This window comes from Equus przewalskii, chromosome X (genome assembly GCF_037783145.1).
Source record: "Equus przewalskii isolate Varuska chromosome X, EquPr2, whole genome shotgun sequence".
NCBI lineage: Eukaryota > Metazoa > Chordata > Mammalia > Perissodactyla > Equidae > Equus > Equus przewalskii.
This window is the reverse complement of record NC_091863.1, coordinates 104,828,239-104,842,787: the sequence shown is the minus strand read 5'-3', so window position 1 is coordinate 104,842,787 and position 14,549 is coordinate 104,828,239. Positions and strand designations below refer to the sequence as shown.

The window sequence follows — 14,549 nt, the reverse complement described above, 5'->3', positions numbered from 1 at the left end:
CATACTCTTACATCCTCAGGACATCCCAGTTTCTTTCCTATACGACCCTTGTACTCAACCCAGTTGTCTTCATGCTGCTATTTTTATGAACTAGATCCTCTGCATCCCCTATTTGGGCTCCAAATGTACTTAAATAATGGGGCCTCGAAATGCCAAAACATTGTCCTTGCACAGTGCAATTATTGAAAAAGCAGGCAGTTCTGTTTACTGATCTTAGGGCATAAGGGCATAGGGATGGTCTTGCCAGGAGATGGAGTTACACTCATGCAGCCCCATGTTCTCATTTAATACCAAATCCCCTAGGGATAAATGAGCCTCTTGCACTGGTGATGTGCACTCACACTAGGGATGTAGCCTGTGGCTTACGAACTGAGCAAAGTTCTATAGAACCAACGTGCCTGGAGCATAAGCCTAGGAGCATGTTTTCCTTAGCATTATTTTCCAACCCATTGAACTAAGTCTCAGAGCTGGTGAAGACATTGATAGGTACTTTTTTTAAGTCTCAGATACTGAGATTGTCATAGACACTGATGGATTCTCCTTGATCTTTAGTTTCTTGGTCCAGATGAAGGTCCTTTCCAGCTCTAAAATGTCCTTTTCTCCTTGGGTTCCAAAAATGACATTAGCATTTACTTAGTAGTCTTCATTTGTATATAAGTAATTCCTTGAGCACAAGGTCTATATGTCTAAACTGTAGAATGTTATCCCCAAGTCATTACTTCTTAATCATCTGCAGAAATATCTATTGGTTCTTCTTCTTGGTTACATGCTGTCTTCTCTTACATCTTTAACGGTACTTTACCTCTTTGTAGCCCAGAGGAAGTTGGAAGAGAATAGATAATCCAAAACAACTACTCCCACTACTATTAAGGGGAGCAAATGCTGTCTTAAGGAAAGTAAACAGACATAGATAGTTCAGCTAAGACAGATGCTTTGTGGGTATCTGGACAGCAGTGCCATCCATCCTCACTGAGGATGGGTTTGCAAAAAGAACAGGAATCAATTTAGGGAACCCAGACAACTCTCTGGCTACCTCAATCAGGAATCCACAAGCAGGGCTTCATTTGCTGTTGTAAGGTACCAAAACTTCCCAACACACCAGTCACATGGCTATTAAAGGCTAATACAGTAACACATTTCCAAGGCCATATAGAATGACTTTTGATTTTTTGAACCACTTTTTCCCTCCACCGGCACAGATAATCAAAATTGATTGACTGTCTCCCATCTATTACAGAAGTTCTTTCATTTTGTTTTGCACAAAAGATATTACTTTAAGGCAGCATTTATCTGAAAATCTGATTTGCAGTGTTACAAAAAGATCTAAGATTGATAACTCAGTTTAAAGCTTTTGTGGCATCATTAAAGGCTACAGAAATGGGAAAAATCATTTATGTAATTATAACTCTTTTCCTTGATCTGTCTTTAACATTGCAGAACAGAAAGTGACATTTGACTAGGGAGGTGCGGAGAAATGAAGATTTACTCTTTGAAATGCCCTTTGGAAAATATGTTCAAAGGATTAGGGTGTGGAGGGGTGAGGAATGAACATTCAAAGTCCTTCACAATTTTGGCTATTCATAACTTTTAAAAATCCAAGTCAGCCAATACCTTGTCTTTTTTCATAAAATATCTGTATTTAGATTGCTCTATGATTAGTTCCCTAATAAGAAGTTTAGAAAAACATGTTATCATGTCTAAATTTGTTGCAAAACTTTCAAGGTAAATGATGAAAACAGAATGTAATTAAAGTATTTGTGTATTTTGCATTTCTTGGAAAGTAAAAAGTAAAATTTGAAGCAAAAGAAAGAACCTTAGTTAGGTTCTCTTCTTTGGACCAGTGATATTATTCTTGAATGCAAAAAATATATATATATATAGAAATGAGCAAATATTGCTTGTAATTTTTATTTATTTCTCCTTTTAAATATATCACTAATAATAAGTGAATGGCATTTGAAGATGAATAATTTTATTAAATTGAAACTAGAAACCATATGAAAATTGCCTTATTACAATAGAACCACAGGAAAAATGACTGAGGCAATTGTTTTTAATATTCATTGTGTCTTCAATTCCAGACTGCTAGTAGGAACTCATTTCAGAATTTAATAAAGCCTGACATCACCAAAGTGGAGCTTTTAAAAGATGTCCAAAGCAAAAAAGATCTTATCATTCGGTTGGTAGCTCATGATATTGAGCAAGAAGAGTCAAAAAATAAAGTAGAAGAGGGTTTAACTTCTGATGAAGATGAAGTTGTTTTACAAGAGGTTGGAAAAGAAAAATTTCCAGAAGGCCCATTTGAAGATCAAGTAAAAGAAGATGTGAAGCCCACTGCAAGCACAGTGGCTTTTCCCAAGCCACTGATGAGCAAGAGCAATCTGAAAAAATGTTTATCACTAGGAAAAAGTTGTCATCCCAAATCCAGTGTAACTACAACAAATACCAAAGCATCACCAACTCAATGGCCAGAATCTGAGGAGACACAAATAAGAAAAATTCTTTCTAAGGCTGATGTGACTACCTTAGAATCCTCAACTGACACAGACTCTTCCTTCTGGGGGAGAAAGACATCACTAAGTGTAAGTGAGAAATGTGACTATCAGCGACTGGGTTTCTGTAGAAAGGGTTGAGAGTTTCACAAACTTAGTTCAAGTAACGTAAGTTAGATAGGAAGAAAAGGGCATAAACTGTATCCAGGCAGTCTCTCCCAACTCTGATGATATTTACAACAAGAGGGAAATGATTAACAGATGAAGTCAGGAGCCTCAATTGAAGAAAATCAGATCATGGAAAGAGTTCTAGGTTAGTTAGAAGGACAAGAAGAACAGAAAATAGGAACCAGTTAGGAGAAATGCAAGCTAATTACTTAAAATATGATAGATTTCATCCGATTTTGTACTCTGACCTATAAATACTCATTGGAAGTTTCGTGCATAGAAACTCATGCCTGTGGGCGGGACCAGAAGATGGGCTGGGAGTAAAAGGATTCATGCAAATTCAGCCTATCTAGGTTTGAATTCTGGCTTTGCCATTTAGTAGTTATGTGACCTTTGGGCAAGTTACTTATCCAACTTTTTTCTTAAAAATTACATACCCAACTTGTTGAAACATAGCCAATTAGTCAAAATATGTTGAATATTCCTCCTGCAATCAGCCCATAAACTCCATTATCACTTTGACACACAGTTCCTGTCCCTGGTTCCTATGCTTCTGAGTGATAGTCTGGGCCTTACTGACCTCTTGAGTTGACCCTAACCAAAAAATGGTACCATACCATGGGTTTGGAGAATACGTATGATTTAGGATTTCCTTGTAAGACAATTCCCTGGATTATCCATTTGCAGTGATTTCCAGTTAACCCAGAAGCTGCAGTGAACCAGAGAAAATAAAACACAGAGATACAACTCTGGCCAATTCAGGAGTTCACCAGGTCAATAGCCTTAACACAAACTCTGATCTATTTATTGAGATCTATTTATTGGGAAGTCATGTGAGATTTCATGACCAAACACAGTGTGCCTGGTCAGAAATGCTAGCCTCATAGATAACTAAGGAAATGTTATAGGATATTTTACTTGATTTATTGCAAACTCTCTTTTGTGTAATACCTGACTTGTACTTTTCCAGGTAGAAGAAATGAAATCTAGTACCAAGCCATCTAGTACCAATCTACATCAAATTATGAGTACATCCTCATACAATGAAGAGGCTCTGCCTTCATTTTCTAGGTATAATCAGTTAAAGCAATACAAGTTGGCTAAGAAATTAGAAGTCTGGAAGTCTGTTGATGGGAAGAATGGGCCCCTCAAATAAACCTGTGAGAAAGTCAGTGTTTAGCCCCTCAACCTCCCCTCACTCCTTCCCCTAGCTCCCCACTGTGGTTACTTCCTGGGCCTCCCCGTCCCATCCTCTCTCTCATTCCTGTTTACCTTGTTTCTACTTTCTTCTTCTGAGATCTGCTTTCTAGTATAGTCATCTAGTTAGTATAGTTAGATTCTTTAATGTGTTAAGTTCTTGAACCTGGGAGGCCCTGGGTCAACAATAGTCCCTGCACTAACGGCCCCCCTAAAGGGATTCCTACTTAGCTCCCTTATGTACCTAAATGCTCAACAGTGTGGCCCTGATTGTCAGAGGAATCCCATGAATGGAGGAGGTGATGTAAATTGGAGCATTCAGGGAAGAATTCTCAAAAGCAGTGGTGTTTGAGTTGGGCCTTAAAGGATGGATAAGATGTAGATAAGACCATCCAAGTTGGGGAAAACTAAAGAGAAAGGCTAGACTACGCATTTGGGGACATGGAGGAACAAAGTACACTGTAGACTTGAAGTTTGATTAACACTTTTTCTAGAATAGCCAAAACATGTCTAAAATTGTTCTTCTATTTTTAAGAATGTTCACAAACTGGGAAGGGTAGCAATTTGCATCATGAGAGAAATAGGCTATAAGGAGAAAAACCTACCTCACTGTAACTATATTTTTTTCCACCTAGTGCTATGAAATTAAGGATTCCTTTTGACCTGATGCCATTTTAGGACATCTACTCCTGGCCCACCATTGACCCCACCTTCCTTCATGATTGTTTTAACATACATAATTAGTAATGCAGGCAACTCTCAATTATGTGTATCATTGGAGAACAGAAGGGGGCACATATAAAATGGAATAAAAGTCAATGTAGCAATCATTTTTATTTGATTTCAGCACTCAGAGACGTACCATTCCAGGTTTGCTTCTATATGAATGACTTTGATAGATTGTTCTTTTACTTAACCAGTATTCCTTCATATATGAAATATATAGAAAATGAAATGTCTTTTATCTTTTTTCAGTGTTGATGACAATAGTCTCCCAGACCCAAGTGCCAAAATAACAGAAGGTCAGATTGATTTTTTTTCTTAATTTAAATTAGTGTTTAAAAGGAGACTTTGTCCATTGCACCAATGAATTTTCTTACTGTCAAACCTGAAGTTAATACTGAGTTGTCCAGTAGTTTGATCCACTTGTGGGGAGTACTGGTTCAGTTAACTAGTTAATATGAACCAACTAGTTTGCTTTTTCTGAATCACTAATAAGATTTCATTAATAATTTTGGTGTAAAGTGTGTGGTATGATATGAGTTTACAATTACCATGCTCCTATGGGAAATATTCAAGAAATAAGAGTTTATCACATTTATATGTCGACTAGAGCCCATGCTACTAGGATTTAATCATCTCTTTAAGAGTGCATGCTTGCTTTGTATAACTGGCTTAGCCCTAGTAAAATATATCAAAAAGCTTTTTAAATCTAAAAATTAAACCTAAATTCATTTGCTTATATTAAAATCTGGCTAGGGTAGACCCCACTTTATTTTTTGTCTCTGTTGGAACTGACTCATTAAAATATTTATGAGTTGAGTTGTGGGTCCTCTATTCTTTTAAACCTCAAAGGATTAATGTGGTTCTAACAATGACAGCACTAGCTTAGAGGGAGGAGTGTCATATTTACTATAAAGGTGGCCTTGAAACTCAGACGACAGGGCTGGAATTGACCTTGATTATTTCAGGCCTACAACCCACTGAAGAAGTTACTCAAGAAAGCTATCCTCTCCACTCGGGAGTGGAAATAACATTCATTCAAAGGTAAACCATAGGGGCTGGCCCCGTGGCCGAGTGGTTAAGTTCGTGTGCTCCGCTGCAGGCAGCCCAGTGTTTCATTGGTTCGAATCCTGGGCGTGGACATGGCACTGCTCATCAAATCACGCTGAGGCAGCGTCCCACATGCCACAACTAGAAGGACCCACAACGAAGAATATACAACTATGTACCAGGGGTCTTTGGGGAGAAAAAGGAAAAAAATCAAATCTTTAAAAAAGAAAAAGATAAACCATAGAATAGTGGTAAGTTTGCCAGAATTCCATGAACAGGTCATAGTCAGAAGATGATATATCACTGATGTGTTTCCTGCAGTATGGAATCATAGGCTGTTAAAGCCAGAAAGAAGCCATCTGGTATAACCTCCATTTCGGAGATGAAGAAACTGAGGTTCAGGGTGGGGAAGTGACTTGTCCAAGTTCATACACTGAGTCAGAGTATAGATCCCAAGTCTCCTAAACCTGAATCCACTGTCATTGTTTTCTTCAACTTCATTGCACTGAGCTATGCTTAGTTCTTATATCCCTTGGTAATATTGCGCCTGTGCAGTTCATTCCTAGTTTCACAGAATAGACAATAAAATCTCAACTTGATTCTGATTATCTGGAACTCTCAAATACCTAGAATTTTTCTGTGCCCTCTTCATCAAAACGGCCTCCTAGATATATCCAGAAGCATTGCTATGCATTTAAGCTAGACACTGAAAAACTGATATTTGGAAAGATGGCCCTGATAAACCCAAATGACCCCAATCGTCAAAAAAATGAGTTTACATATGTGCAGTATACAAGACTTCCTAAGGTAGGAAAGTACATTCAGACACTTTAGAATAACCAGCAACTGATAATAAAATTTAGGGGATATTCTGGTTAACAAATTCCATCAGATAATTCAACTAATGGGATCTCCCTCATATTCAAGGTAACTAAGGTTTTACTAAATTTTTTCTAGAACCCTTGGCTCAAAGGGTAATCCAGAAAGAGTTCTCTCATCTTGGTCCTTTATGATTATACAGGTATAAAATGCATATCACACGCACACATTATTTCATTTGGTCCTCTCGTGAGAAAGTAGTCTCATCCCCATTGTACATACATCTGAGGATACAGAGTTAGAGAAGTTAGAAGTAACTTGGGAAGTTAGAAGTAACTGGCCAGTGTTCACTGAGCTCTAAGTAGTGAAGATAGGACTCACAGTTTTTGTGACTCCAAAGAAGTCCAGAGCTCTTTTTTACTACTAGCCGCCTCCCTAGCTGTAGGTCTTTGTGAAACTTCTCTCTCGGTATCATTTCTACCTCCTTAGGCCAAACTTCAATCACTGATGTCTCCTGGAACTCAGGGTAGTGCCTCAGCACTCTCCTGCTTTGCACAGATTTTCCTAAGACCAGCACCTTCCTTTCTAGCATTCCTTTAACTGGCAGCCTCATTTAATTTTTTAGCTATCTACAACCAGAGTTGTAGGGGTCCTTAGAAATCACCCACAGCCTAATCTCTCACTTTACAGATGAGCAAGGAGGCCCACAGTTTGAGCAGTTGTGCAAAGATGCATAGCTAGTTGCTGAGCCTGCCTCTCCTGACCTTCTGGCCGGTGCCCCTTCCACCACGTCACACTCCATCTTTCCCAGTTTCTAAGTAAAGAGCCACAACCTGTGCCCCGCATTCTAGGGAATCTCACCTCTTTCAGCTTTTTGTTTGCCTAATTTCTGATTCTTTGATGAAATTATTGAGATTATTTCTATGCCAAAATTTGTACATGTCTCAGAAATAACTGTTTTCCAATATTGTGTTTTGATCACAGACAGTCTTGAATGTCCAGATCTGGAGAATGCAAGCAGTATTAAGGTAAATATTTTTCACTGGCCCCTCAGTGAGAGCTAGTGGAGCCCTGATAGAAATAAGGGAGTGCCTTCATTGTGTGCTCTGAGGGGCATCAGAAAGCACTCTCTTTTCATACCTTCCCACACACTAAATCTCTCCCAGCTGGGGCCAACCCCTGGGGCCTGGAAATCCCATCATCAAAATCCTCGCCTTCTTTTAAGCATTTTTTTTATTGTTGAGGTCATATTGGTTTATAACATTGTGTAACTTCAGGTGTGCATTATTATATTTCATTTTCTGTATAGACTGCATCGTGCTCACCACCAATAGTCTAGTTTTTATCCATCACCATACATGTGTGCCCCTTTGCCCCTTTCATCCTCCTCCCACCCCCTTCCCCTCTGGTAACCACTAATCTATTCTCCTTACCTATGTGTTTGTTTATCTTCTACATATGAGTGATATCATATGGTGTTTGTCTTTCTCTGACTTATTTCACTCAGCATAACACCCTCAAGGTCCATCCATGTTGTTGCAAATAGCATGATTTTGTCTTTTTTATGGCTGAGTAGTATTCCATTGTGTGTGTGTGTGTGTGTGTGTGTGTGTATACCACATCTCCTTTATCCATTCATCCATTCATCCATTCATCCCAGACTGTCCCAGCCTGTCTGTGAACTAAGATTCAATCCCCGTTGCCTTGGAGTTTGTTTTGGGGGAGCGTAGGGCTGGTGAACTTCTGATGTGAGCACTTGGGTTGTTTCCACATCTTGGCGATTGTGAATAATGCTACAATGAACATAGGGGTGCATAAATTTCTTTGTACTGTTCATTTCATGTTCTTTGGATAAATACCCAGTAGTGGGATAGCTAGATCATATAGAATTTCTTTTCTCAATTATTTCAGGAATCACCATACTGTTTTCCATAGTGGCTGCACCAGTTTGCATTCCCACCAGCAGTATATGAGGGTTCCCTTTTCTACACAGCCTCTCCAACACTTGTTATTTCTTGTCTTGTTAATTATTAAAAAAAAAATCCTCACCTTTGGGTTAAGTCATTGTCCTTGTGTAAATGCACAGAGTAAGCCACAGCACCCACAGCACATTAGGACAATTCCACTCATTAGCTCAGTTCCTGTAGCCTCTGGAGAGAAGCTGAACAGGAATGAGTCACATTGCACTCCCAGATAGACCCAGGCAAGGGACCTGATGGGGGCAGAGAGAGAACAGATGCTTCGAAAAGGAAGGGGAAGGGAAATGAGTGCTGATTCCAACTACTTCCCAATGTCCCTGAGGACTGGCCCTTTATAGCCAGCTTTCCAAAAGTCTGGTCTGCTCTTCAGTGTGATCCCAGAAATTCCCCTCCCCTAAGCCCCTTAGGAAGTCTCCAATGAGGGCTGAAGCTACAGATCCTCCTCTCTGTTTTGTATCACTTTTGCTTTCCTCGTGGTTCACTTTAACCCCCCTCCCAGCATGTGTGAATACACACACACACACACACATACACAACACGGCCCATCGATATCCCAAGTACTTCTCATTTAGCAATACTAACATCTATCTGACAATCTCAAATTTCAAAGTAAAATATTAAGAGGAGAGAGACTCTCCAGTCTGGAGGCCTACTGGCAGGCTTTTCCTTTTGCCAAGCTGCTTCCCTGGCTCATCTGGACTCTTTTTGCTGATTGTCTTTCTTCTCACTTGCTGGGTTTTTTCCTATTGTAAAACTGTAGTTAAAAGTATGATCCATTAAGATACTCAGCATCCTTTATCGAATAGCACAGAAATTCCTGCTCGCGTTTAGCTCTAGGAGAACATTAGTCTTCGTATATATGAATACATATGCTCTCCACTGTCAGACGTAGAAAAAGAAGTGATCATATTTCCCAGGAAGTATTTACCATGAACTGCCCATCCTCTCTCCTCCATCCCCTATTACTCTTCTGTCACTCTGTTATCGCTCTGTCCACTCACTCTGTCACTCACTCCAGCCACACTGGCCTTACTTCTCCCCTAACATACTAAGCACGCTCCCACCTCAGGACCTTTGCTCTTGCTCTTCCTCTGTGAGGAACGCTCTATCCCCTGATAGCTGTGTATCTTGCTCCCTGCTCCCTTCCAGTCTTCGTTCAAAAGTTACCTTCTCAGTGAGGCCTTCCCTGACCAGCCCAGGTAAAACAGAAACACACACACACACACACAATCCCCCTTATCCCACTTTATTTTTCTTCATAGCGCTTATGGCACCATTCAGTTAATCATTCATTCATTTGGGAATTATTAATCAAGTGCCTTGGCCAGGCACTTGTGCCAGGCACTGGAGATTTAGCAGTAAACAAAGCAGACAGATAGTCCTGCCATCATCCTCTGGAAGACTATATAGTCACTTGAATATAAGCTTCATGATGGCAAGAGCTTCGTATGTTTTGTTCATGACTGTATTCCCAGCACCTAACACAGGACCAAAATAGAGTAAATGTCCAACAAACACTTGTTGGAAGAAAAGCCTTAGCTGTTAAAGCTAAATGTAGTCTCTATGTCAGGAGTTCTCCAGCTCCACTCCCCTTGAATCTGATGCACAGCCATATTCAGGAACTCCTACACAGAGCAGAGGTTCTCAACTCTAGCTATGTTAGAATCATCTGGCAAACTCTAAAAACAACTGACCTGCGGGTTCCACCCCCAGAGATTCTGATCGTTGGTCTGAGTTGCTGCCTGGGCATCGGGAATTCTAAAAGCTGCCCAGGTAATTTTAATATACAGCCAACGTTGAGAACCATTGACCTAACCTACTTGTGTCAGGCCATTTGGTAGCATCTGGCCCTCCTGCTTCCTTCAGAGCAGGCATTCTCAACCTGGCTGCACATTAGAGTCACCAGGGCAACTTAGAAAAGAGACCAATACTTGCCCCACCCTCAGGGATTCCTATTCATTTGAGGTGGGGCCCAAGTATGCCTATTATTACAATTTCTCCAGATGGTTCTCTTGGGCAGCCAGGGTTGAGAACCGGTGCTTTATATTGTCCCTGCCCCAGTTTATCCCTTTAAGCATCCTATTTTGCAATGTCTTAATTCATAAGCTGCCTCAGATTCTCCTAGAAGAATTAAAGTTAAACTTTTACAATAATACTCAGCCCTCCACACCAGCAATACAAAACACTCTTCTCTCATCTTGCGTGCATTTAGGCCTTCATTGATTTGCCACTTCCTTTTTAACTGCCACCACCATGGAGAGGCTACCCTGAAACCCAGCCACCTCCCTATTTTGTGCCCTTCTAGGGTCATGCTGCTTCTGAATCTGATAAAAATCCACAAAGCAAAGCCAGCATCTGAGGCACTGTCACTGCCCTACTGCCTCCAGGCTCCTGCAACCCCACACCGCCACTTACTTGCTCCAGACTTCACAATTGTTAAGAATTCTTTAAAAGGAGATAGGAGCAGTAAAGTGGACATCCCTTTTCCCCATTCTTCTCTTAAGACCTCCCCTATCATCATCTTCTCTCAGAGAAAGATTTAAAATGTTTTATTCATTCCAAACTCCAGGGGCAAGGGAGCAGGCATGGCTGATAATTTTTGCGACCTGGGACACCTGACCCCCTGAAATTATCCTACTGGGGCAGCCCACATCCATGTCAGGGGCCAAACCTGGGTGTTATAATTGGCAAGAATTATAAGAAGTCATGCCTAGGAACAACCAAGTCCTAGACAATAATTCTTTGAGACTGCAGAGCACTGAGATTACTGTGTACAATGCCACAATGGTTGTTCTCTGTCCCTTGAGGGTTTCTAGATATTTCTGGTGTTCACTGTCCAACAAAGGGCAGAGGATTAAGCTAGTATTTCACCTTTGTCTTGGCAGTTTACCACCCTCTTTCAACGCGAAAGTGCTCTGGCTGGCTTGCATTCTTCAAATGATGACATTCCAGGTACAATATATTTAGCATTTTATAATAAAGCGCTCAATTATGTCATTTTGAATATAGAAGTTTGCATTGAATAGAACATTGCAATTTGTTAGTGTATTGTGCAGTTCTCTGACTTGAACCTCACAGCAAAGGGGTGACAGTACTGGAAGTAACATTTATTAGGTACCAGCTACGTACCAGGCCTTCTGTTAAGTGCTTTTCTCACCTGTGAAACATCATCTCCATTGTACTGATGAGGAAACAGAGTCAGTGAAACAAAATAGCTTGCCATACCCGCTCCCTCTGCAAGCCTTAACATCCTATTTTACAGAAGAGAAAATGGAGGCAAATGACCTGCCTGAGGTTGCACAGCCAGCAAGTGGCAGAGCCAGGGATCAAATCTCCCAGGTCTTGTGGCTTTCATCCCACATTCTTTCTTCCCGCCAGACAGGGGCTATATCTAGCAGCCACTGCATCTCAGAAATGGGCAGTGACCAAGGCGAGGCTGCAGAGTTTGGTGGCAAGTAGAAAAGATTCCATCTAGGTTTTCAACTGCATGTCCAATCAAGTCACATTCTTCTGTACCTTCAGTTTGACAGGGACACATCTTCCCAACCCCTGCATTCTGCACATTACAGGAACTCACTGGGGAGCAGTTATAAATTCAAATAACATATTTTTGCTCTGATAAGGGCTTTTGGAGGAAGAAATGCATAAATGGGCAACTTTATGCTAAGATGCTCAAAATAGTACAAAGGCCCAGAGGATAATTTATTAGAAATTACAATGATGCCTGTTTATGACAATCCACCAAAAAAGAGGACTTCACTGGACCGACACATGCCCATTACAGATTTGGGTGTATTTTTTTAAAATATGGTTTTATTAGGAATCTAAATCAGTACATGGTGTGAAGTGTCATTCTATAGCACTTGGCATGAATCGTGACCCATTCACTTTGGCCATAAACACCCCAGGCACTTCTCTCTCTTCACAGTGACCAGTGACAACCAGGGGAACCCCATTACACTGCCCACAAGCTGATCAAAGGAGCATCAGGGTATCTTGAAAGAGAGTTGGTCTCACCAAGCTTTTGTCATAATATTTTACTCTCTTACTTCCAGTACACTGTGAATGCTACACCTACTGCCTGATTTCTCTTTTCAGCAGTTTTGCTTTGAAAGGAGCATGGATTGTTAGCCAAAGCGTTCACTGTGCCCTCAGCGATGAGCTTCACGTGTGCTCTTTTTCTAGCCCAGTGCCAATCTGAACAATATGCAGAGTCTACTAGTGACTACAAGTTGCAGGCAGTGTCTCGGTGTTATTCAGGCACTGCTTGCATCAGGATCACCCAGCTTGCTTATTAACAAGCAGAATCCTAGCCCCTCCCCAGACCTCTCCCAGTATCTCTGGGAAATGGTGTCCAGGCATCTGCATTTTTAACAAGGTCTTCAAACTGCAAAAGCAAAGCTTCGTTTTTTCCCCTCCAGTGAGATTTTCAGTATATGGCCTTGCAGCCCATGCCTCAACCCTGTAACTAAGTCATCTTGTTTTTTCAGACTGTAGACTCTCCTCTTAAGTCTTTGCCTCTGCAGATTTTGGCCTTTTCCTTATTGATTTCTGGATTCTTATTTTTTATAACTACCAGCACATTCCAGTACTGCATTATTAATTTGAAAAACTAAACTATTTTCCTTTATTTGGCGGGTAAATGTGCTATCTGCTACCTTAGTTTTAATCATAGACTCTTGAAGTTCCCAAGGTTATATTGCTGGAGAAGAACTAGGTAACTGCAAGAGGTATAGGAGAACTTTGTCTCTTACTGGAAATCAAGAAAGTATGTGTTTTCTTGCTCTGTGTCTTTTCATGGCATCCTGTCATGATGAGTCAGCAACATAGATAAATGCTCATCTCTGTCCTTACAGATACAATAATCATTTTGTTAACATAAACTATGATATGCTTTAAGAGCCCTTTGCACAAAACAAGTGGTGCAGAAAAATGGGTCCAAATGGCCACTCTTATTGGCAACAGAAGTTCTTTATAGCTCACACAACAAACAGATCACTTGGGGTCAGTCAACTGAAAATTCATCCAAAGTGAGTGAGAAATGATAGCCTTTTTTAATGCACTGCTGCTTTTACCTGGACATTCTAAAATGGACACCCACACTGGTGAGAGGTGAAAGTTACCTTTTTATGTAGAATTAACTCATCAGGCTTTTGTGGACAGTCATCTGCTAGCATGAGGGAGGCAGCCGCTGCTGAGCTGGCTCAAGAGCATCAGGGTGCAAGGAGTGCAGAGCTGGCCTGCGCGTCAGAAAGCCTGGGCCCTAGTGCCAGCTTAACCACTGTCTACCCACGTGACTTTAGACAAGGTGACTGACCTCACTGAATTTCTCCTGCTTCCTTCCCAGGAGTATCAGAAGGAGCAAATAAAGACTCTTTGTGAAAGCACTTTAAAAACCAAAAATTATTATATAAATGCTTCTTTCTGAATCTTACATTATCAATCCCCAAGTCTGACAGCCTCAACTGGAAAGCCCAATAAGTGACCATATTGCTCTTTTCATTCATTCACAGACGCTGATAAGCCCAGTACTTCCAAACAGGGCTCTGAGATGATGAGGAAGGTGTCATCAGCTTTACCCAAGGTGTTTTCCATATGTAATGCCAGTGCTCCCCAAACTCCCTCACCCTCACCCCTCAGCAGGACAGAAGCTGAGGCTACCGCACCTGACATCAGTGAGCATGCTGACCTTCCTCAAAAAATAAATGGTCTTTGAAGGATGATGCTGTGTCCTACACACTGATTCTTATAAATAACTGAAAATAGGAGCAAAGAAGGTACAAAAAGGCAGCTGGAGAGAAGGAGGATTTGATAAATGCTTTTTATAGGCATTTTGGCATGAGAAGAGGGGCTGTGCCTCATATAGAAGCATCTAGCAGGCAGCGTGGGATTTAAGCTCTGCTCTTGAGGGCCCTGCAGGCTTGCTGGGAGATAAGACTTAGAAGCAGTAAGACAGTGTGTCATCACAGCTCCCGGGCGCTCCCGGGGTTCAGAGAAGGGAGTCATCGCTGTGAGCTGGAGCGGTCAGACTGTGTTTCCTGGAGGCTGTGGGATTGAGGCGTCCTCAGAGGACAGGAGGGTTAGGCAGGCACAGAAAGCGCCAGGGAGGCTCTCACCTCGG

At 41.1% G+C, this 14,549-nt stretch overlaps 1 protein-coding gene across 8 annotated transcripts in view; it reads left to right on the top strand.

Moving 5' to 3' along the window:
- Nucleotides 1–14,148, top strand: part of LOC103564817 (fibrous sheath-interacting protein 2-like) — a 79,656-nt gene extending 65,508 nt beyond the window's left edge. For 7 of the 8 annotated variants that reach the window (XM_070605384.1, XM_070605382.1, XM_070605380.1 and 4 more), the window contains 6 exons: nucleotides 2,082–2,582; nucleotides 3,631–3,731; nucleotides 4,833–4,879; nucleotides 7,434–7,477; nucleotides 11,314–11,380; nucleotides 13,942–14,148. In XM_070605384.1, the coding sequence (XP_070461485.1) occupies nucleotides 2,082–2,582; nucleotides 3,631–3,731; nucleotides 4,833–4,879; nucleotides 7,434–7,477; nucleotides 11,314–11,380; nucleotides 13,942–14,144 (963 nt within the window). In that variant the 3' untranslated portion in view covers nucleotides 14,145–14,148. The remainder of the gene's footprint in view (nucleotides 1–2,081; nucleotides 2,583–3,630; nucleotides 3,732–4,832; nucleotides 4,880–7,433; nucleotides 7,478–11,313; nucleotides 11,381–13,941) is intronic. The other variant, XR_011536075.1, reaches the window with a different exon arrangement.
- Nucleotides 14,149–14,549: the final 401 nt, after the last annotated feature.